Consider the following 23334-nt stretch of genomic DNA (forward strand, 5'->3'; position numbering starts at 1 on the left):
CCAGGGGAGAGATTCGTGCTCCGTACATTATATTCGGCGCTCCGCACATTATATTCGGCGCTCCAGCGGAGAGATTCGCGCCCCGCACATTATATTCGGCGCTCGAGGAGAGAGATTCGCGCTCCGCACATTATATTCGGCGCTCGACGCACATTATATTCGGCGCTCCAGCGGAGAGATTCGTGCTCCGTACATTATATTCGGCGCTCCGCACATTATATTCGGCGCCGGAGTGGAGAGATTCGCGCCCCGCACATTATATTCGGCGCTCGAGGAGAGAGATTCGCGCTCCGCACATTATATTCGGCGCTCCACGCACATTATATTCGGCGCTCCAGCGGAGAGATTCGCGCTCCGTACATTATATTCGGCGCTCGAGGAGAGAGATTTGCGCCCCGCACATTATATTCGGCGCTCGACGCACATTATATTCGGCGATCCAGGGGAGAGATTCGTGCTCCGTACATTATATTCGGCGCTCCGCACATTATATTCGGCGCTCCAGCGGAGAGATTCGCGCTCCGTACATTATATTCGGCGCTCGAGGAGAGAGATTCGCGCTCCGCACATTATATTCGGCGCTCGACGCACATTATATTCGGCGATCCAGGGGAGAGATTCGTGCTCCGTACATTATATTCGGCGCTCCGCACATTATATTCGGCGCCGGAGTGGAGAGATTCGCGCCCCGCACATTATATTCGGCGCTCGAGGAGAGAGATTCGCGCTCCGCACATTATATTCGGCGCTCCACGCACATTATATTCGGCGATCCAGGGGAGAGATTCTTAAATCTTTTTGAGATGCTTTTTAAAATCATTACAAGTGTTGTCGAATGACTCTTTTGATCTGTTTTTGTTAGTGAATCAATGTTAAACATATTTAATAAGTGACAGTTCAACAGAAAATCAGCTGAAAGCATTCAGTCATCTCATACCATTGATGTCAATGTTCAATTTATCAGTTTTGTAATAAATATTTGAGAGATTATTGTTGTATCTGATTGTATTATCCTATATAGAGTGATAGTCAGTGTAAAAAGAGCAAATGGGAGAAACAGATGAACACAAAACATCTTAACAACCAAGTTAAAGAGAGGATAGACTTTATCATTCAAAAATGTGAAGGTATGGTTTGAATACTTTGGCTCCTTATGTTAAATTAAGTTTTTTGGATGTAAATGACTTAGTGATGTTTGCTCTATAGAGTTCTAAAGAAATAAAGATCACTTAATTACTTATATGAACTATGCACTTATTAATGCACTGAGTTCTACCTGTTGAAAAATAGTCTGATTTCCTTCATAAAACAGCCATTTTTTAAACCCTAGTGTTTTCATTAATGAAAACAAGTAGCCCTCAGGAAACATTCAGAACATCTACATTCCTGCGAGACACTGTTTATTTGAGGGAACGATTTTATGCAAATGTTAAAAAGAAATTCAATTTGTTAGGGTTTACAGTCAGACAGCTACCACAAACTATGACCCACTGTGTAAAGACAAATGAAAATGTGTAAAATTCAGTTCTCAAGCAAAGATGAGAAAATCAATAAAGCTAACAAACTAAACACAAGATATATAACAAATGTTATTAGCAATAGGTGCATTCATTTTTACATTTAGTTGTGCTTTGGAGTAAGCACTGTTTGCTCATTGTTACTGAGTGTTGCAATATGTAGAACAGACTACACTTTGTCCCCAACTCGAGAGGAAATTGGGTGGAGGGAGTATGACCATAGTAAGTAGCTCTCCCATAACTTTTACTAATATTTTTGCACAACGTTAGCTATCAGCAACCACCTTTAAAAACTAGGGTGCATGTCTCCTACCTGCAGTCCAACGGTTCCCTGTGACCTCTGCCATTTCACCTCTATGTGAAGAGGATCTGAAGCCGTGTGAGGGGGAAATGAAGTGTCCTTCAGGTTAACAGACAACCTTTAATACTTAGCTACACTGCCACATTCGTTAAACGTTTAACAGAAGAGTAGAAACAGAAGGATAAATGCACTGGCAACTTTCCATTAATTTTATGGATATTTCCGTTAAGCCTAAAACACAACGTAAACACAAAAATTCAAATATAGGTAATACTTGTTTAAAATATATATATATATATATATATATATATATATATATATATATATATATATATATATATATATATATATATATATATATATATTTATACTGTACTTGTGTTCTGTTTTATATTTTTCACAGCATTTAAACGGTGCAATAATAATAATTTTAGATCTAAACATGCAACTACTTGTATTAATTGCCGTTAAAATGTCAGATTCTTCTGATTTTCTCATTATGGTTTTGAATGTTAAAGAAAGTCTTGTTCATATTTCATATTTTGCATATGAATTAGCATGAATTTAACTGGAAAGTTTTTTTCTTACTTTTCTTATATCTTATCTTATTATCTTTTTATTTCACAAAACATGAATTGATGGACTGTGCGTTGTCGTGTGTATTACCTGTAGATTATTGTGATGTTTTTATCAGCTGTTTGGCTCTCATTCTGACGGCACCCATTCACTATAGAGCATGCATTGATGACACACTGATGTTTGCACAATTGTATGCAGCATATTTTATGGCTACTATATATCCTGCATGCCTGTTCTTTATCTTTTTTATTTATTTGCAACAGGGTAAAGGTGAGACTCTGGGTTGTCATCACTAGTCTTCTAAGTAACCAAGTAGTGAATTTGATGTTGTTGTATGTTACCTTTTAACTTTTTCCTGTTTCATGAATTATTTGGTTTCATAACCATTCTAAACTTATCTGAAAAGCCTGCATTATACCAAAATCATAAGTATTTCATAAAAATGATTCACTTTGGGTTTAGATGCATTAAAAAACAGGGATGGCAGGGTGGCTTTGACTCTATATTTGCATCTTGGCTTTTCCATTATGTCTTTTACTCTGATTCCTGGAAACAACTAATTACAAATATATGTATACTCAGAAACTTGTTCCCTTTAATATATTTTTTTCTCCCAATAGTTGCTAAAAATCTATTTCTCAGCTGTAAATACATGAAGGAGCATGCCACCTACATAAATCACTTTCTCTGGTCTGATAATTGCCATATCTGCAAGAAGTGCATTTATTCATTACACCCTGAGGAAAATTGAGTTACTTCAGCGCCTTCATTAAAATATGTGGTTACCACAATGCTGTGATTCTCAGGACAAGAGCATAATGCACACATTTCTAAAAGCATCTGTCAATGAGGTACAGGGACAAGTGTTGTGGGATAGTAATGCTCTTAGGGATTTAATCTACAGTACATTACTCTAACGCCTTTTGGTAATTACATTGGATGTAATTTCAACTATTGTTTTGAACAACACTGATTATTTTGGGTTGCTTGGCGGTTTTAAAATCTTCAGAATATGCCCTCTGTTATCATTATGCATATGACGTCGAGAAGATGTAATATGTGCTCAAAGCGTTATGAGGGAGCAGTATGGAGAAAAAAAAATAATGACAAATATCTTCGAAACAAAATAAAAAATAGTGCATTGTATTAACAGTGTTTGCATTTCAATTTCAAATATTCAAACATTTCAGGTTCAACTTGAAAACTAACTCATCTTCTGAAACGACACACAATGCTCCATTACAACACCAAATCATCTCAAAAATTGAAAAGTCATCCATAGTTTTATAAAATTTTAAATCAATCATCACTCTTGATTTCACCAACATTAAAAAAACTTGGTGCTTTGGCAAGGCTTTTGCTCTATTTTCCTTTTTCTACTGGTATATATTGCCAATTTTGCTTGTCCCAAAACAAAATTAAAAAAATTGACAAGCAGAAAAAAATCTATTTACAACAGTTAAAAATGTCTTTTGATAACGTTAATAACAGTTGTAGTCTAGGACATTGCATAAAAGCATGAACAATTGTTTCCCTTTGAAAGAAAAGGGACATTCCGAACTAACTTCTGGATTTAAAACAGAAATAAAAGAGTTTACAGCAATGATACGAGAGCTTATACGAGAAGGGTCTGGCTGCAGACTTGCACTTGCATTCTCAGGCTTGCACTTTCAGACACTTGTACTTCTGCTAGTGACATCACTTGCAGTCTTTATTTTTTTATTTTGTTCTATTTATTGAAAACTGTTTGTTTGAATCTCTCAACATTTTACAACAGTAGCCAGGTGGTGAAGACAAGAAAAATTACAATGTCACTTGCAATCGCTACTTGCACTCTCCGCTACCTGTGACGTCATTTGCAATCAACACAAATCGTGCGTGATGCCAATGGAGACATGACGCTGTGGTGGTGATTAAACGATTACACCTAATTTAGTTCTATAACGTACAGGGTCCTGCAAGGAAAAGACAAGACCAGCAAATCCGTGGCAAAACTCAATATGCTTCTCTATATTGTTAAAATACATACAGGTACGCAGGTGAGCCCAGAATAAACGCAACGCAAAGTTTCGCGTAAAGCATTTTTCCATATGAATTTTCTCAAGAATTGCTTTGGAGGACACAAGCTAACCTGTGCCACAGAAAGGAGGCAACCAGATTGTTTACAACAAGAGTACATCCTCATATTTGGAATCAATTATTTTAATTTTTCCAGACATCCTTTAATTTTTTTTCACACACCCCTTTCCAATTTTTCTGTTGAGTTACATGATCACCCAACAAAACACCTAAATATTTAATCCCTCTTTTACCCCAAACTATCCCATCAAGAAGGTTTGGTTTGCCATCAACCCACTGACAAACCAACAGTGTCTCACATTTTGTCCAACTGATTTCATCAAAGGATAACGACATAAAATCTCTAATTAATTTAAGTAAAATGTGTACATCATTCTGCCCACTAATAAAAACCATCACATCATCAGCTTAAGCTGACAAAACAATGGTATTTTTTACAATTCAGTAAACATAAGCCACACAACTTTTGTCTTATTTGTTGTAACAGTGGTTCAATGGCCAAATAATATAGCATCCCAGATAAGGAGGATCCCTGTCTTATACCCCTTTGAAACTGGAAAGGAGCGCATAAGCCACCATTTATCTTCAGTAAACTCTCAACTTTACAATAGAGTACTTTGGCCTTGTCTATAAAATCTTGACTGAAACCAAAAGCTCTCAAAGTCCCCAACAAATAGTAATGTTCGACTCGGTCAAAGGCTTTTCCTTGATCCAAAGAAATCAAGTCAATGTCTAACTTTAACAATTTTGAAACTTCTAATACATCACAAATTAGTGAAATTTTATCAAACATTGATCTACCACGAACACAAAAGGTCTGGTCCGAATGGATGACCTCATCCAATACTCCAGTCAGTCTGTTAGCTAAGGCCTTGGAGAGCACCTTCAGACAAGCTGTCATTCAGTACCTGTAATATATCCACTCCCAGCTCCTTCCAGAGTTATTTATAAAAATCAACTGGGAGACCATCCACTCCAGGAGCCCTCCCAGACTCCATGCCTTGAAAGGCCTTATGCAGCTCTCCCAAGCTCAACGCTCCTGAAAGGGCTGCATTACCCTCTTCAGACATCTGGGGTAAGAAAGTAAAAAAGGCATTTCCTTCATTGTCCCCCGACTCAGACTCACTTCTGTATAGATTCTGATGAAAACCAACTACTCTCCTTCGAATATCAACAGGTTCTACTAGCAACCCCCCATTCTCAGAGCGCAAAGCTTAAATTAAACGTCTTTGCCCATTCTGATAAAAATTTCGGAAGGTGCATCCATTTGGGCTATCCTCTGAAATCTTGACCGGACCAGTGCCCCTTGTATTCTATACCCCAGGAGATCATCTAACCGAGCCTTTTTCCTTAACCCAATTTCTAAATATTGATTGTCTCCAGTGGATTCTGCTAACTGTTGACATTCATTTATTTCTTTCTCCAAAGATCTTTTTATCTCTCTAGTAACATTGTGAGTGTACTGCTGACAGAACGGTCTAATTGGAACCTTGTCAGAGTCCCACCATTGTTGTACTGATTGAAATTTGTGCTTTGTATTTCTGTATTCCTCCCAAAAAAAAATAAAAGAGCCCCTAAAAAACTTATCACTCAACAGAGAAATATTAAAATGCCAGTAAGCACTTCTAGGTTTGAGAGAGCTTAACATGAAACACCATTGCACCATTCCATGATCTGAGGAGCCTATAAGAATAATTGAACATCTATTAAAAATATTAAGATGAAGCTTAAATCCATAAACTCTATCCAATCTAGCAAACGACATTGCATTATCTCTTGTATGAACCCATGTGTATTGTCTCTCAGTTCCATTTAATTGCCTCCAGATATCACATAGTTCATGCGTCTTTGTTATGTGGATGAGCCGTTTTTGGGAAGAAAAATGAAGTTCAATGTGGTTTCTGTCTAATATGTGTTAAGTACAATTAAAATCACCCCGCCAAAAAATTAATACTCTACTACAGTTTTGCAAGATAGAATATAATAGGTCTAAATAAACCATCCTTTCAACTGCAACAGTTGGAGCATAAACACAAATAAAAACAAACACATTATTTTCGAAAGAAGGTCTTACTTTTAAAAGTCTGCCTTTAATGATTTCATCAACTACATATGAAACTGGACAAAAACTTTTTGCAAACAAAACAGCAACTCCAGCTCCAGCAGTTGAAGTATGATGGCTCAGTACAGAAGTACCTTCAAACTCCCTCGCCCAATCAGCAGCATTTTTTACATCACTATGTGTTTCTTGTAGTAGGATATCATCTAGGTTCTTCTGTTTCATCACTTCATTCAACATGGCTCTTTTCCTAATGTTTCTGGCACCGTTCACATTCAAGGTAGCCAGGCTCGGAATGACGACCCGGAAGTGGCCCAGAACTGGATTAAAGACTGTATCAGGCCACACATGGGCCATAACCGGCCCAAATCTCAGCCAGTTAATCAGCCTTAACTGGCCCTGATCTGGGCCAAAATAGGGTTCATTATTGGTGCCAATTCTCAGCCTTAAGTATACCAGAATCCCCAAATCTGAGCCACACCTGAGCCTTAGCCCAGACCCAACCTAGACAGCAAGCAATGTCGGCCCAGATCCGGCCCGAAAGGATTTCACGCGGGCCAGATGTGGGCCGGATCTGGGCCAACACTATATTGCTGTCTGGGAATTTTAATATTTCATATCATTACCTTGTATATTACGTAAGTGAACCCAACACCTGCGCACTTTGGGCCATCATGTTTCCAAAACAGGTAGCACGAGGCCCCAAAGTCAAAAATAAAAAAGTAAAAGAACAAACATAAAAAAAAACATGAGAAAAAGAAAGATTTACTCGAGTAAATCCACCCACGCTCACAACAGTCCACTCGCACCCAACACTAACGCCGGAAGCAGAGAGAGAGAGAAGAAACCAAAGAAAACGTACTGCACACACTCCACTCACGTTAACACACTTGTTAAACCACTCTTACGTTCTACAACGTAACATAGGTGTTTTATTGTTGTGTGATCCTCCTTTACAAGGGCGGAGCTGTCATTGAGCCATAGTTCTGCTTCCTTGTGGAAAGGTAAGGAAGGTTTTTGCTGTTCTCTGTCCTTTATTCGTTATACACCCCATCCATGCAAGTTAAAGAACTATACTGTTGTTAAGATGTTTATTAATGTATATGTGTGAATATATTTGACGAATGGTTTCTTAATGGTAATATTAGTTTGTTTTATAAATTGCATGGCAGAGCATATTTTTATGTATACTGTTGTGTCTTTGAGCTTGACTTGAGTTTTGCGTTTTATTTTTTCACTGTATATTTACAAAAAAAATTAGGCAGCTGTTTGGCAGAATAATTTTGTAATAAACACAGAAAAACTGACAAACTGTACATTTTAATTTATAAAACTCATTTATAAACAAGAAAGTCTGAACCGTAAATTCAACAACACACACTGCTACTAAAATCTGTTTTGTCTCTTTAACATATACTGACAGCCACCGTAGTAACACAGGTGGTTAAACGCCACGTAAAGAATCAAAGTTCATTACAAGCAGCGATGAACTGTTAATAAACAGGTGTGTGAGTCATTCAAGGAAACACAAAACACTGTTATAGTAACACACATGACACTTCAATAACGCAACAAATATTCACTGAACAACGGAAGATGTGACGTAAAGCCCTAATGTACATACAAATCTGTGCAAATGTAAAGTGTCACACAAGGAATTCTAGGAATATCAATTAAGGACTGTAGATTATATATATATATATATATATATATATATATATATATATATATATATATATATATATATATATATATATATATATATATATATAATTTTAATTTAGTAATTTACTTAAAAATGATCAAGAAAACACGTACTGTTCCTGTAAACACTCAACAGGTGATTTATTTAAACAAGCAGTTTATATTAGCTGAAGTATTCCAAGATTTCCTTCCAAAGTCGCAAATTTAACTTATGCATAAAAATACCATTTCCAAGTCAAAGAGAATAAAATCTTCACTTCCTGATGAAATAGCCTTCTAAATCTAAATATATGAATATATATATATATAATTTTATATATAAGTTTTGATATATTTATGGTATTAAATGTACAAAATATATTCACAGAACGTGATTTTCGCTTTATAACCTAATGATTTTTGGCATTAAAGAAAAATTGATAATTTTGACACTTACAATGTTTTGTTGGCTATTGCTACAAATCTCATTGGATTTACACATCGAATTTCGAGTTTGCAGGTATGAAACTGAATTCATACAAGTCTAAAAGGTTGAAATCCATTGCTATAGAGCATTCTTGGTGGTTTCCATTGCATTGTCATGTGGTGGCTTTAGTGCATTGCTATACAGTTACTAAATGTTATGGGTGGTTGATAGGTGGTTATTTACTGGCCAAAGTAAAAATCTAATAAAATCAAATAATGCTTTATGGTATTCTGGTCTCTGCATATAGTTCAGTTATCTCTCTCAGTACAAGTGTATTTTATTTATTTTTGCCTCTATTTATCATCCACCAGGTGATTGCATCGAAAATTACAAGCACTCCTCTGGTCAACAAGCTCTATAATTTTTGCATTTATCATTCAGCTCTAGAGCCTAAACAGTAAAGGACAAGATGTGTTTTAAAATGTGTTTTAAGATAAAATGCTTTAATTGCTTCCACACTAAACGCAATGACCGCCACAGCAATAAAATGACCAACAGCAACTCCAAGGCATCAGGGGAGTCCCCTGTAAATACTCTAGCCTCACAGCCAAACCTGAGACATGAGCAACAAAGCAAACAAGACTGCAGTGAAACTGCGAAGACAACTGGATCCAAACGAGGGCAGGCTGAAGGTATCCCAAAGGAAGATGTTATTGTGCTTAAAGAGTGGAGTTTTAAGACCAGTGAGTCATCAATCACTAATGGCAAAACAGGTCAAATGACAGCAAGACCTCAACCAGTCAATGCAAAAGAGCCAATCAAGATCTTTGTGTCTGAAAAGGGGGACATGATGGATAGAAATGAAGAGAGGTCACTGGATAAACGCAGAGAAAGCAACGAATATAGTACTAATAGATTAAAGAGGAAGAACACAATGACCCAAGAGAAAGACTCAAGGAAATCATCAACCACTTCCTCAAAAAAACTAACATTAAACAGGCCCAGAAGAAAACTTAAAAAGGACCTAATACCGAACCCTGAGGTCTTCCACAAGATTGACACACATGCAATCAACGCTGGAAGAGAAGTGAGAGAGATCAGATGTCTTATATGCATGTCTTTATTTTTGGAGGAGCGAGTAGTTAATAGGTGTTTATTTGGATTTGTAATTTGCAGCTCAGAATCAAGAAGATCTTTTCGGTGCAAGCAATCACCAAGACAATCACAGAGGGGGCATGTAGTGATTTAGACAAACTACGTGCCATCTGGATCTGGCTTTGCCACAACATTGGTCAGTCTTTCTCTCACACACATACTCAAGCACAACAATTATCTTCCACATCAGCAATCAAGGGTTTGTTTCTTTTTTGAGATTTACTTATTTGATAATGTCCTTTTCCTCTGACCAATAAAAGCTTGGTGTACCTCAATCCATGATACTGCAATGCTACTGCAGGATTCAATTTATATACAGTATATTGGCAGTGGTGTATTTGTGCCTGGAGAAGTGGATATACTCTTAATTTACTTCATTTTTAAAAGACCAAGCAAAGGATAAACACCCTGTTTTACAAACAGTGACATGTAAAACTGGTCTTGCATATTTAGTTCACTCCAAAATGTGACTATAAATGCAGACATTGAGCCAAAAACTCATTATCCAAACACCAAAGACTTACAGCCATTTTAGACACTTTCAAAATTGGAAATACAATTTTAAAAATACATGAATTATGTGTCCATCTTGGTTTCCACAGATTTGGAAGTATTTCATTGCCTCATGTTCAGAAAATATTGAAAATCTTCAGAAACTTTTGAAAAGATTCTGGAAATTGACTGAAATGTTTTACTTCTTTTGTTGCTTACTTTGCAGCCCTAATGGGAAGTCTACTGTGCATGATGTTTATGTAATCTTCTCTTATATATCATTTAAAATATGCTTCTGTTATTAAAACCATTTCCCTTTAGAAAAATTATGAATCATTGTTGCAGTGCAGAGACAGACAGTAAGATATGTCAGCACTGCCATTACGTGATCCATTTAAAAAAAAAAAAAACTGCAGGTTGCCAGAATGGTTAGTGGTAAAACTTGAAAACTAGGCAAACATCTGCTGTGGTAACACAAGTTACTGTAACAGATACTGTGTTTTACTTACAGAGTATGATGTGAATGGCCTTCTGGGCTTTTCTGAGATGGTTTACTCTCCTGAGCAGGTCATTTCGACTGGACGAGCTGTGTGCTCTGGTTACTCCAGCGTCTGTTTACAGATGTGCAGGTAATACAAGCAATTTATCCAAATGTGTCTGGTGATTTAGAAATATACACACACAATTTGGACACTTTATGCGATTTATGAAAGTTATTGTATTAAATAACAAAATATCAAACTGAATGGTAAGACAGAAATAGTACAAAAACACTTTTTTCCAGAAAATAATAAATAAATATATTTATTTACAAAACTTTTGTGAATGACATACAATCCTGTAATTATCAGACAAGTAGGTTTACACTTTATTTTAAGGTGTCCTTGTTACAGTGTAATTATACATTTAATTATAAATACATAGTTACACATTTTACTGAGTAATATTAATTAACTACATGTACTTACTGCATGGTTAGGTTTGGGTTACGGTTAATTGCATGTAATTATGCATTATTTATTACAATAATAAGTACATGTAACATGTAACAAGGACACCTTAAAATAAAGTGTTACCAAAAGTCACTGTAGTCTGATTACAAGTATTTATAATGTAACAATTTATTTACAAGTACTTCATTTTTGGAATCTGATTCCATCTAATTGGTTACTTCCCCATCCTGCTGGAAACTTTTATATAGTCTTTTCCATCTTGTGGTAAAAAAAAATCCCCCCGCCATAATTGCAATCCCATTTCAGAAATTATTAAATGGTTTAGCAAAATGTACAGTAGAATTTATTGCCTGATTATTTGGTTATTATTAGTTGGTAAAAAGAGCAGTGAGAAAAAAGATGCTGAAAAAGAAGTTAAATCAAATCAAATGATTAATTCTAATACAGAACTAAACTCTTTTGTCATGCAGGCACATTGAATTTTAACGGTGTGGTTTCTTAATTACGCTATCTGTTTAGGGAAGCTGGTATTGAGTGCAGAGAGGTGTCAGGCTACGGTAAAGGTGCAGGTTACCGGCCGGGTAAGAGTTACAAGAACACAGAATCCAACCACAGCTGGAATGCAGTGTGTCTGGAAGGACAGTGGTACCTGTTGGATGCCTGCTGGGGCGCTGGATATGGGGACCTAGACAACAGAGCCTTTATAAAGAGGTGAGACCGGACCACAGAACAGACCACTTCAAGAAGTCTTTGTAACTGCATTAGTATCCAAAATATTTCCGATGTACAGTTATATACAATGCAAATGCACTGACCATTATTTCATAATGAAAATGATTAAAATTTCAGATATGAAGAGTACTACTTTCTGACCGATCCAGAGACCTTCATCGACTGTCACTATCCTGAGGAAGAGGAGTGGCAGCTATTGGAAAGCCCCATTAAGGTTGAAGAGTTTGATAAGAGGGTGCTGAAAAAGCCTGACTTCTACAAACTAAACTTAACTCTCAATCACCCAAAAAACTTCCTTATAATTACAGGTAAATCAAGTTTAAAACACACATACTATTCTCTTAGACATTAGCTTTTTGTAATCATGTTTCATATAGTTTTAAATAAATGTTTCATGGCAGAATAATAATAAATAATAAATATAAATATAAATACATATTTTAAAAATATATATAAAAACATACTATATTCATTCATAAATACCAAGTTTTTGATCCACACCACAAAACATTGCACAATCTGAATTAACCTTGCCTTGTCATAAAATGTCAAATAATTTGATACTGACCAGATTTGATCAAATCTTGAAAATGGGTTGAATTGACCCTAATTTTCTATACTATATGCCCCCAAATAAAAACATTTGACTTCGGAAATCCAAACACAGTCATTACAAAAATGGTATCAATTACATTTTTTATATATTCTTGAATGAACTACTAGATGACTTTAATGTCATTGATCCATCAATTGAAGTATTGCTGTGACTAATTGGCATCTTTTCCATCTGCGTGTCCCAGAGAACGGCGAGGCGACGGTATCGATGAGTTTCCCTCAGCTCGTCCATTTCACCTATCGGATTTCCCAGCTCAGCGGCAAAAAACCACAAGAAGTGAGCAAATCCATCGGCTTTCTCACCAGCACGCAGCAGAGCATGAAGCTACGCCTTATGCCCCCAAAGCCTGGCACGTATGAGCTCGAGCTTTTTGCTCGAGCTGGAAACGCAACCAAAACAAACAACTGGATCTGTTCCTTCCAGCTGGAATGTCCATCACCCAAGACCTCAGAAGAGCTGCCCGAGAATCCCCATGTGTGCTGGGGCCTGCAACCAGATGCAACGAGTTTAGGACTCGGGCATTGCAATTATGGGAATGACATAATTTCACTAGAGTCTGGATCCTTCAGGTTGGTCTTAAAGACTACTAAACCACTTATGGTGTTGTGTGAACTGAGCCACAAGAACCTGGATAAGACTTTAGCCAAGAAGTGCTTGGCCATTCAGACTGAGCCCGACCAACTCACATGCAGCGTTCTCTGTCCTTACTATGGTTACTACCGTCTGGCTGTGTTTGTAAGGGACTGGGCAAATGAAGCAGACAGCTTCGAGATAGCAGGCAACTTTCTTCTTCACTGCACAGCTGGTATTGTAAACCTGAATGAGCTTTTTCCCAGTGGCCTCAACAGTTACTGCGGTCCTGGTATCAAGACTATGGAAGCCGGCCTCTTTGAGTTCAGCCATACAGAAGCTCTAGTTTACACACAGCAAGGAAACTGCGACATCACCTTCCAAAACCGTAAAGATATAGATCTCCTCTGCGAATTAACTAAAGAGCAGGGTGATCAAGCAGCAAGTCAAACCACCATTTCAAACCATATCCTCTTCACTCACAATGGGAGCAAAGTCACCATAAGCATCAACCTACCTGAGTCTGGAGTCTACAAGCTTCGCCTCTATGGAAAAACATCATTAAAACAAAAATACCACCTGCTGTGTGATTACATCCTGAAGAACACTTCTATCAACAAGTGGCCTCCATTTCCACGCATGTACGGAGCCTGGAAGAAGGGCAGTGTGCTGTTTGAACCTCGTGCGGGGCGGCTAGATGCCTTGTCCTGGGTGAAATTTCGTGTACAAGTCCCAGAGGCCCGAAGAGTGAGTGTGCTCAGAGATGAGAGTGTGGATCTACAGCTCAGTGAGAGCGGGGTTTGGGAAGGGAAGGCATTCACAGGCAGAGGACCAGAGCTCCACCTTGCTGCCAGCCTGAGCGAGGCCTCAAATACTATGTCCTTCCTGATGACCTTCAGTGTGGTGGAACCAGAACATGAGAAAGCATCTACAGCTCATGCACATTAATATCAAAAGCATCTATGAGGCTAGGCTATGTCATGAAGCCCTATTGTGACTAGTTGTGTCCCAAATGGCACACTATATACTCTGCACCATCTAGAGTATGACATTTATGAAGGTTATTTTGTCATCCAGATTTGGAGTCTGATAGACTCCTCCCTTGGCTACGTAACTTGGCGACAGTGCAATACATGACATTTCCAGTATTTCATACTTCATTTTGTTTTAGTTTATTAAGTGCATCATCCTGGTTTTTGATGTGCACCTTTTCTTTTCGCAATACGCGAGCCGACATTATCGAGTATGTCACCCACTTTGCAAAAGAGAAACAAAAACATGTCGAACATCCAAAAGCTTTCACTGCATGATGAAGCCTATAAGAATACAGTTAAAATGACCCCTTTAATTCAAGTTGGAAAAAAAAAATCCCTGTATAGTTTTTTGTTTTAATTTTTAGTTATGTAATATCACACAAGCAACAGCTGTTTTCCTTAATATTAGAGCGGTAGTGTGAATGCAAAGGTGATACAAACAAACAAGTTAATACTGAGGGAGTTACATTTTAGACACAATATTTTCTGTTGTTGTTGTTGTTGCAGGGCCAGAATATTTGTGCCTCTCAGAGGAATGCTGCAGTGTCTAATTCCTGAATGAATCTTTTTATGAACAAATCATTTGAGTGAATGATTCAGTGATCCTTTTATAAAGACTATCCGTTGATTTGTTTAGAATTTAATCAGCCCTTTTAAATGAATCGTGTGAATGAATAGGGACTTTAAGCAACAGCCTCTGGTGGAACGGCAACAGCGACTGGAAGTTTGCTGTCACACCGCCGTAGCCAAGAACGTTAAAATCACTAAGCAACGGTTAACAGGACAGCGCAACGCGGCATTAATTCATTTATTGACTTACAAAAAAATGTCATTTAAAAAAGCAAGAGAAGGATTGCTTTTGGCATTAAATTACAATCTTTTGTCAGAAGATGAGTTTTTAATATTGTATGATGTAAATAAGTCTAAAAACCTAGATTTACCATGTAAGCAATACTTGCCTTTTAACCTTGATTACATGGAGGAATGCTTAAATGAATTTTGTGTCAGAAAATGTCACCTGCTCTGCTACCAATTATGGTAGATGTTCTCGGAATTCCCAATGAGATCATTTGTGATCAGACAATCATAAACTGATGCAGAGTCATATGGCATAAAGCATAACATTTATTTAGATAATCTCTCCCGCTGTAGCGACTCCGGCAAATCAGCTGTTCTCCCGTAGTAGACCGTTAAAGTAGAACGTCACAAAGTAGCAGTTAAATTCGCGCAGGCGCAATACAACGCCAGAATGGCGTTGCCGTTCCACCAGAGGCTGTTGCTTAAAGTCCCTAATGATTCAATGAATCTTGCCAACTTGCAAACACCTACTGTTGGTTTTGGTGGCATTTTTTTTTACAAATCCATAATAAACCAAAACAAGCCAAAGTATCATCACAAAAACACACTCTGCAAAAAATCGTTGAATTTTCAATTAATAATAAATAAAATCAATATTGTACACCCCCAACATACTTTATATTCAGCACAGCCTCTCATATTTTATTATTTCTTTAATAAAATAGAACACAAATAAAACATTTTAATTAAAACACAAAGTTTTATGAAAAGGGAACCATCTGTTGTACACTGAAACAAATTTAAAAAATCTTTGAGTATATTAAAATTCAAAAGGTATATTTGTTTGGTCCATTTCACATATAAATAAATATTATAAAAATCATAAAATAAAATCATAAATGTTATTATTATTTTATAATAACAGTTATGCAACTAATTGGTGTATTTGCTGCAATTAAAAAGATATGTATAGAATAATTCAATTGGAACAAATGTATACCTAACTGACAGTATTTTATGTAAATATATATTTAAGTAGATACAGCTGAATAAAGCTCTGCTTTAATTATGTAGAAATATGTGATTGAACTCATGGTGCCTTCAGGAAACTTCTGCTTTGGGGGGTCATTATTACAAATTGTCAGCCTCATTTCAGTTGGAAAGAATATGGAATATGAATAAAAATGTATGCATGATATGTAAGGGATAATGTATTTGCATACGGCCAAACAAACAGTGTAAATTTTATTCATAAATTAAAAATATGGAAGATGTTTATTTAAATCACTATGAAATGCTTTTAATGTGTCTTTTTATTGATTGTATTTTTGAGTAACATAATAGATACTAGAACAAGAATATTACCTAAAATATTATCAGTGACCCTTGAACTAATATGCATTCCTCAACATGCACAGTTCACTCCTCAACTCATTGCTTTGAAACTTTCAAGGTTGTTGCACTTACAAGATGCTATAAAGTAAAGGAATGTGAACTTAGACCTTAGACCTTAGCACTATCAAAACAATATCAATCGCGTGGTTTGATGACGCTAAGAGCGTTAAGGAGCGTGGGATGATGGGATTTGTAGTCTTCTACCCAACTGCAGACTGTCATCAATCAGACGGAAAAGATAAATCATGGATTCAACGTGAGCTCAACGATTTGCGCGAGTAGATTACATACAAAGTCAATGCAAAGACGAGATCAGACTATGGATCAGATGCATCCTTGCGTGGGTCTAGAGATGCGATGCCCTGCGTTTGGCGTGTATGCCCCATAATACTATTTCTTATTGATCTTATTGATCATTATAATAAAGAATCAAAACAACTCACCTGTCGAGTAAAACAAGTGAAAGCAGCATCTCTTTCTAGTTGAAGTTTGTTGCGAAGCTTCTTCCGCATTTGTCCACGACACTGTTGTCATGTGTTGTCAAAAGTGTTCTATGATAAGTTGAATATCCTACTTAAAGAGTGTGATACTAACAAAGAGATAATTTTATTAGGAGATTTTAATATAAACTGGAGTGATAACGCAAAAAGGAAAGATCTTAAACGTGTAATGAGTAATTTTGATTTTCAACAGGTTGTTGAAGGGCCGACTAGGATTACTAATTCTTCAGAAACACTCATTGATTTGGTCTTTACTAATAGGCCAGAAAGAATAAAGAAATCCTATAATCTTGTTACCGGTTTATCCGACCACAATATGATATTGATCTTGAGAAAACTCACAAAACAGAGATTTAATATAACCGCAAACGTTAATCAAGAACATTATAGAGTTCCTAATGGACAATTAACTAATCTTGAAAATACAATTAAAGAAATGAATTGGAATGAGTACCTTGCAAATACAAATGTGGATGATAACTGAACTTCAAACAACTATACAAAGTTTTATGAGTAAAGTTAAATATAAACCAGGCAAAAAAAATTATCTACCGTGGTTAAATGAAAACATAAGGTTACTCATGAAACAAAGGGACCAAGCTCTTAAGATGGCTCTCAGGAAGTGTGTATGATTATTTCCTCCTTAAATTGTTCAAGGGCAAAGGATGTCTACGGAATGGACACAATATTTATTAAAACTCATAAGGAGGCACTCATTCCTCCTATTACAAAAATTATTAATCAGTTAATCATTGATGGAGTTTTTCCAAGTGCTTGGAAAACTGCTACAATTACACCAGTGTATAAATCAGGTGATCATATGACTATTAGTAATTATAGACCCATCAGTATTCTTCCATCAGTATCGAAAATTGCCGAAAAATGAATCTCTGAACAGATAACATTTCATTTAAATACTACATCTTTTACATTACATCCAATGCAATTTGGCTTTAGGAAACATCATTCCACTGAAACAGCTAATTGTTTTCTTTTGGAAAATATAAAGTCTAAACTTGACCAAGGAGGTCAAGTTGGGGCGGTCTTCCTTGATTTGAAGAAAGCTTATGAAACAGTAGATCATGAGATTTTAATAACAAAGTTATCAAAGTTTAATTTTTCATCCAGTGTCATCAAATGGATACAATCATACCTTTTAGATAGAAAACAATGTGTTCACATAGGCCATAAAACTTCGCAAGTAACTGATAATGACTTGGGGGTACCGCAAGGTTCAACTTTGGGTCCTCTGTTGTTTTGCCTGTATATTAATGATCTACCTGAAGTTTGTCCTTCTGCAGTAACTTGTCAGATGTACGCTGATGATACGGTTATATATGTACATGCAAAAAACAAGAGGCAAGCTGCCAAGGAACTATCAGCTACTATGGTCAATATTTCTAATTGGCTAACAAACTCTTTTGTTTACATCTTAATACCAGTAAATCTGTATGCATGTTCTTTTCAAAATCAGCAAATAAAGATCCCGATCCAGAAGTTACTGTAGCAGGAAGAACACTGTCAGTTGTACAGGAGTTTAAATATTTAGGTATATAGACACACAACTGACATTTAAATCACAAGTTAAAAAAAGTTGTAAACAGAATTAAATGTAACTTGATCAATTTTAGGCATATTAGAAGCAATTTGACCACAGAGGCCTCAAAGTTGTACATCGATGCCATGATATTGTCGCATATGAACTACTGTATGACCAGCTGGACGCAGACAGGAAGCACTGCATTACAGTCAGTAGAAACAGTTTATAAACGGGCTTTGAAAACTATGGATAATAAGTCAAATTCTTTTCATCATTGTAATATTTTAAAGAAACATGTTTTTTTAAACTGGGAAAATATGGTCAAATTTGCTGATATCTTGCTTGTGTATAAAATGTTCCATGGTTTAGCCCCCCCTCCACTTAATGAATTTGTTAAACAAAATCTTAACGCATCCACCAGAGCGACTTCTAGAGGTGATTGTAAAATATCATATAGGAAAAGTTCCTTTGGACAGTCAGCCTTTTCCTACCGTGCAGCGCATACCTGGAACACAATACCTACAGAAGTAAGAAACATTACCTCTCTCACTGCCTTTTCAAAAACTATAAAACAGTGGTTGCTTGACAATCAAATATGTTGTCATAATCTGCAGTAGTGCAGTTATTCACTCACAGGTTGATATATCCTATGTGACTTTATTGGTGCTTGTTTGATGTTGACTGTGTCTATCTAATCGGTTTATGTTTTTAATGTGTATGTATGCAATGTTTTTTACAGTTTTATAATAACAACCTGCCAGGGACTCCAGATGAAAATTAGTCTGTACGGCTATATCTGGCTCATTTACATTTGGACATTGTCTTTATGTTTATTAATGTGCATTGTTCCTTTTAAATAAATAAACAAACAAACAATGTGGTTTCTACTTCAGTAAAAGGCGGTAACAGAGTAACTGACGAATGGGAATTTTCTAATGATTTACAAGTAGTTGAAAACATTAGAGATATTGTTAGTAATCAGCTGGACAAAATATATAACACAAGCCTAGTAGTTTTTGGATATTTTACTGCAAATATCTTACAAACTGTACCTTTAAGTTATATTTCAACAAAGAAATATTCAGATGTGTGCAGTGCATTTTACAGTGGATGAGCACTGTTTCCTGGGACAAGAGCCTACAATGCCGGTGTTCTGACAAATAATGCTGATTCTCAGTCTGTAAGTATGTTTTCACATTTAAAGAACTTGCCACTGATGATTCATACGCGAGTTTTGAGCAGTGTAGAGTAGCGCTTGTTGTTTGCCGTTTTTTCGATCACAAATGCAAACATGGTTTTAAGTTTACGCGAAACACAACGCAACGCATAAAAAGACGGTATAAGTCATTATAATCAGTAATTATGTCCTCACTGGATGCAAAAAATGTCTTGTTTGTAATGGGTTTTATTGGTTTTGTCTGGTCATGCCAGGAGACGGCATCAAAGTCTGGTAAGGGTCGTAACATTTACGTCACACGCTTGAGAAATTCGGCCAATCACAATGCACTAGATAGCTGGCCAATCAGCATACACCTCACTTTTCAGTTTTCCAAATACATAAACACTACTTTTCTTTCATTTCTGTGCCTAAAAACAGGGAAAAAGTCTCTAAATGCATGAAAGGGAATGATTGACAGTGATATCCATGGGTTGAGATGCTGCTAGAGAGGCTTTTATCAGCAGAGATGAGAAGTTTGAATATTATCCATGCAAAACACACAGTTTGGCTCTTTCATTTGCTGTCTGTGGGCACTGATACAGAAAATCACTGATCACGGTAACGTTGCTGTTGTTTGTGCAGTTACATCCTCAGCTGAAAACCTGCAACATGTGTCTTGCACTTTTACCTTCAATCTATTGTAAAAATAGCAATATTTACAAGTTTAAATTATTTCGAAATCATCACATTTTATTAAGAAATCACATATGAAATAAAAATAGAATAATATGAAAAATAACAAATAACAATGGAAACCAACTTTTCATGCATAAACAGTAATATATATATATATTTTTTTTTAATATTTTTTTTTCCTCGCAATTCAATACATGATATAAAATCAGACTTCTGACTGAGTTTGTATCTTACAGTTTGTACTTTTCAGGATTCCAAGAAGAAGAAAAAAAGCCCTAGCTATGAAATATCATCTCTGAATTGCAAAAATAAATAAACACAGTGAGGTAAATAGTTGCAAAGACATCGTTTATTTGTGTTATTCTGTGGCTTCCATCAATAATTGCTATATTCCTACAATTAAATAATGACCTACATGTGTGTTCCTAATTCTTTAGATTGTTATGACATCTTGGCACAATGTACTATATTCATTTTTTGTGTGTTTTACCTTTATTTTGAATTGTATAATGCACTGCATTGTGTTCTAATCTGATTTATTATTTACAGTGGATACTGTGTACAGCATATACTATACTACATACTGAAAATAAATATACTCTATATGGAGTAATAAAAGTAAAATCCATCATCCCTGCTGCAGTTGTGAGAAGCATGACTTTTCTCTAAATGCCCCCCGGCTTCAATCCAGAAGAAAATGTGTGGTCAACATCTGCAGGAAGGAAATTGAAAAGCTGAAACCCAAGAGGTCATTTATCTCCCTCTACACCCCTCTGATCCAGACTATCGAATGATACGAGAACGCAATCCCTCCTGAGACACGCACAGCCTGTTTATTTCTCACTACATTGAATTAAAAGCACCAGATTTAAACCTCAAGACTCAAAACTACATGATATAACTCATGCAGATCTAATTCAAGCAAATAACCCAAAGCATGATTGCATCATATGCTGAGCTTGCCGTTTCACAGAAAATCACAAGGTCACGGAGAGTTTTGGGAAATGTCAACGCTGTAGATGTGCTTTCACATTGTCAGAGATTATTCTAACAGCGTCCCACTTCAGCATTATCAGTAAACGCTTCGCTATCAGACATCCATAATCAGTGAAACCCACCAGCTATGAATATTAAACCTCACAGCTACTCGAAACGGATACATGAAATTTGATTTATAGTAGAACATGCAATAAAATACAGAATATTAGTTTGAAAATCTGGAAAGTTATGAACTGAATTGACAAATTCATTATTGGTAGATGACGATATCAGTTCAGTTTGATTTTCTTTATTGAATTGAAATGCTATATTTTTTTGCATTCCTTGTTTTTATCTGACAATTCTGACTTTTCTTCATGCATTTGTGACTTCTTTTCAGAATTGAAAGAAAAAATCAGAAACTGCCTATTAAACAGTCGATATTTTTTTCTTCCGTTTTAATTTCTCCTTTCAGAGAAACCTCATGCTTTCAGATGTCATCCATATTTACAGACACACAGATATGACTGTGGTTATTAAGAGAACCTGCCTTTCTGGGGCTGAAATACTGGTTTTCTGTGTGTTTCCAAAATATTAGCTAACAAAATAAATATCACGCAAAGTTCAACTGTCAGCAATGGAATCCCTTTAATAATAATAATAAAATAAAAAGGCTAACTGCAACTTTTTATCTCACTATTCAGACTTTTTTCTTACAATTGTGCTTTTATGTCTCAGTATCGCATGCTTATATTTTTTAATTTTGCATTTATATCTAGCATTTTAGAGTTTTTATACACATTAAAAAAAAATAACATTTAAAATGTGACATACAATTTCAGAATTTGAAAAGTCTTGCGACAGAAGATTTTCTTGAAAGAAATGAGAAAACATCTACTGAGATTAATCGCTTTCACGGGGGACTTTTGTTTTCTTTTTTTACACACACACACACACACACACACAGAGAGAGAGAGAGAGAAAGAAAGAAATTCAGATCAATATTTTTTACATATTTATTTATTTATATAGCTATGTAAAAAGCTGCTGCTCATTATCACAAAAAAAGGAACACAGTGCAAAATCGTAAGTAAACAAAATACTTGAAAATCATAATGAAAACTGAAAATGTGATAATAAAAGATCAAGTTCAACATTATAATAAATACTTCATACTGAATGAAAAGAAAAGAAATTGTGGATGGAATGTGCCCAGTTCATTAAATGCCTGAAAGAACTTCAGAAAGACATCATTAGAAGTTCTGATGCACACAAAAACATCAGAGACTGTTAGGGCTGCAGGTCGAGACGTACTGATATCAAATAAATAGCTCTGACATTGTCCTTTCAAAGTGAAACATCTTGTTGCTCGTTCCAGAGGATCATGGTTGATTTGGATCTCATGTATTAAGCTCAGATGAACATTCAAAGGTCAGAGAGACACTGGACACTGCTGAGGCCAATGCAGTCCGACTCTCATGCTCCTCCAAACACAGATTTACTGGTGTGCGTTTATCTGAGCTCCTCTAAACCGGTGTTGTTATTATTGATATCAATATTGTTGTAAAATCTGTAAAAAATACACTGAAGCTGTATAGAAAGTATCAAAATTATATATTGAAAATAGTATAATAAAAGCTATGGTTCAATATATTATTAAATACTATATATAAATAATATTAATTAACATTTTAAAATAAAAAATGTTTTATTCAATATTAAAACACTGTTAAAATAAATAAAAAAATATAAATTACAAAAGCTCATAACAAAACCTCAAAAACTTTACAACTATTACAAAAACTATGAAAATAATACAAAAAGATAATAAAAATATTAATAAATACTAAAATAGTATACAAATTATACTAAGATAAACCTTAACATTAAAAAAAATATGTTAAGTGATGCAAACAATGCAAGTAAAACATTTTTAATTAATATACATTTTTAATTAATTAATTACGTTTTTTTTTTACAATATATTGTACAATATATTGACATTTCAACCTCCCAAAATAAGGTGTGCAAAATACAAAACTAACAGAAATATGTATATATATATATATAT

At 35.6% G+C, this 23334-nt stretch overlaps 2 protein-coding genes across 3 annotated transcripts in view; one reads left to right on the forward strand and one right to left on the reverse strand.

The window, feature by feature from the left end:
- The window catches only part of LOC113114313 (sodium bicarbonate transporter-like protein 11), a 62670-nt gene that overhangs the window by 32001 nt on the left and 7335 nt on the right, over nucleotides 1-23334 (reverse strand). Inside the window, exon 1 of one of the 2 annotated variants that reach the window (XM_026281222.1) lies at nucleotides 1831-1931. The exons of the other annotated variant lie outside the window; for it this stretch is intronic. Within the exon in view, the coding sequence (XP_026137007.1) occupies nucleotides 1831-1864 (34 nt within the window). The 5' untranslated portion in view covers nucleotides 1865-1931. Of the gene's footprint in view, nucleotides 1-1830; nucleotides 1932-23334 lie in introns of those variants that run through there. 2 annotated transcript variants of the gene reach the window in all.
- LOC113114312 (hillarin-like) lies at nucleotides 9009-15290 on the forward strand. Its single transcript, XM_026281220.1, has 6 exons — nucleotides 9009-9732; nucleotides 9822-9936; nucleotides 10804-10921; nucleotides 11765-11956; nucleotides 12095-12285; nucleotides 12778-15290. The coding sequence occupies exons 1-6, from the start codon at nucleotides 9115-9117 to the stop codon at nucleotides 14109-14111; spliced, it is 2568 nt and encodes an 855-aa protein (XP_026137005.1). The 5' UTR covers nucleotides 9009-9114; the 3' UTR covers nucleotides 14112-15290.

This window comes from Carassius auratus, chromosome 14 (genome assembly GCF_003368295.1).
Source record: "Carassius auratus strain Wakin chromosome 14, ASM336829v1, whole genome shotgun sequence".
Classification (NCBI taxonomy): Eukaryota; Metazoa; Chordata; class Actinopteri; order Cypriniformes; family Cyprinidae; genus Carassius; species Carassius auratus.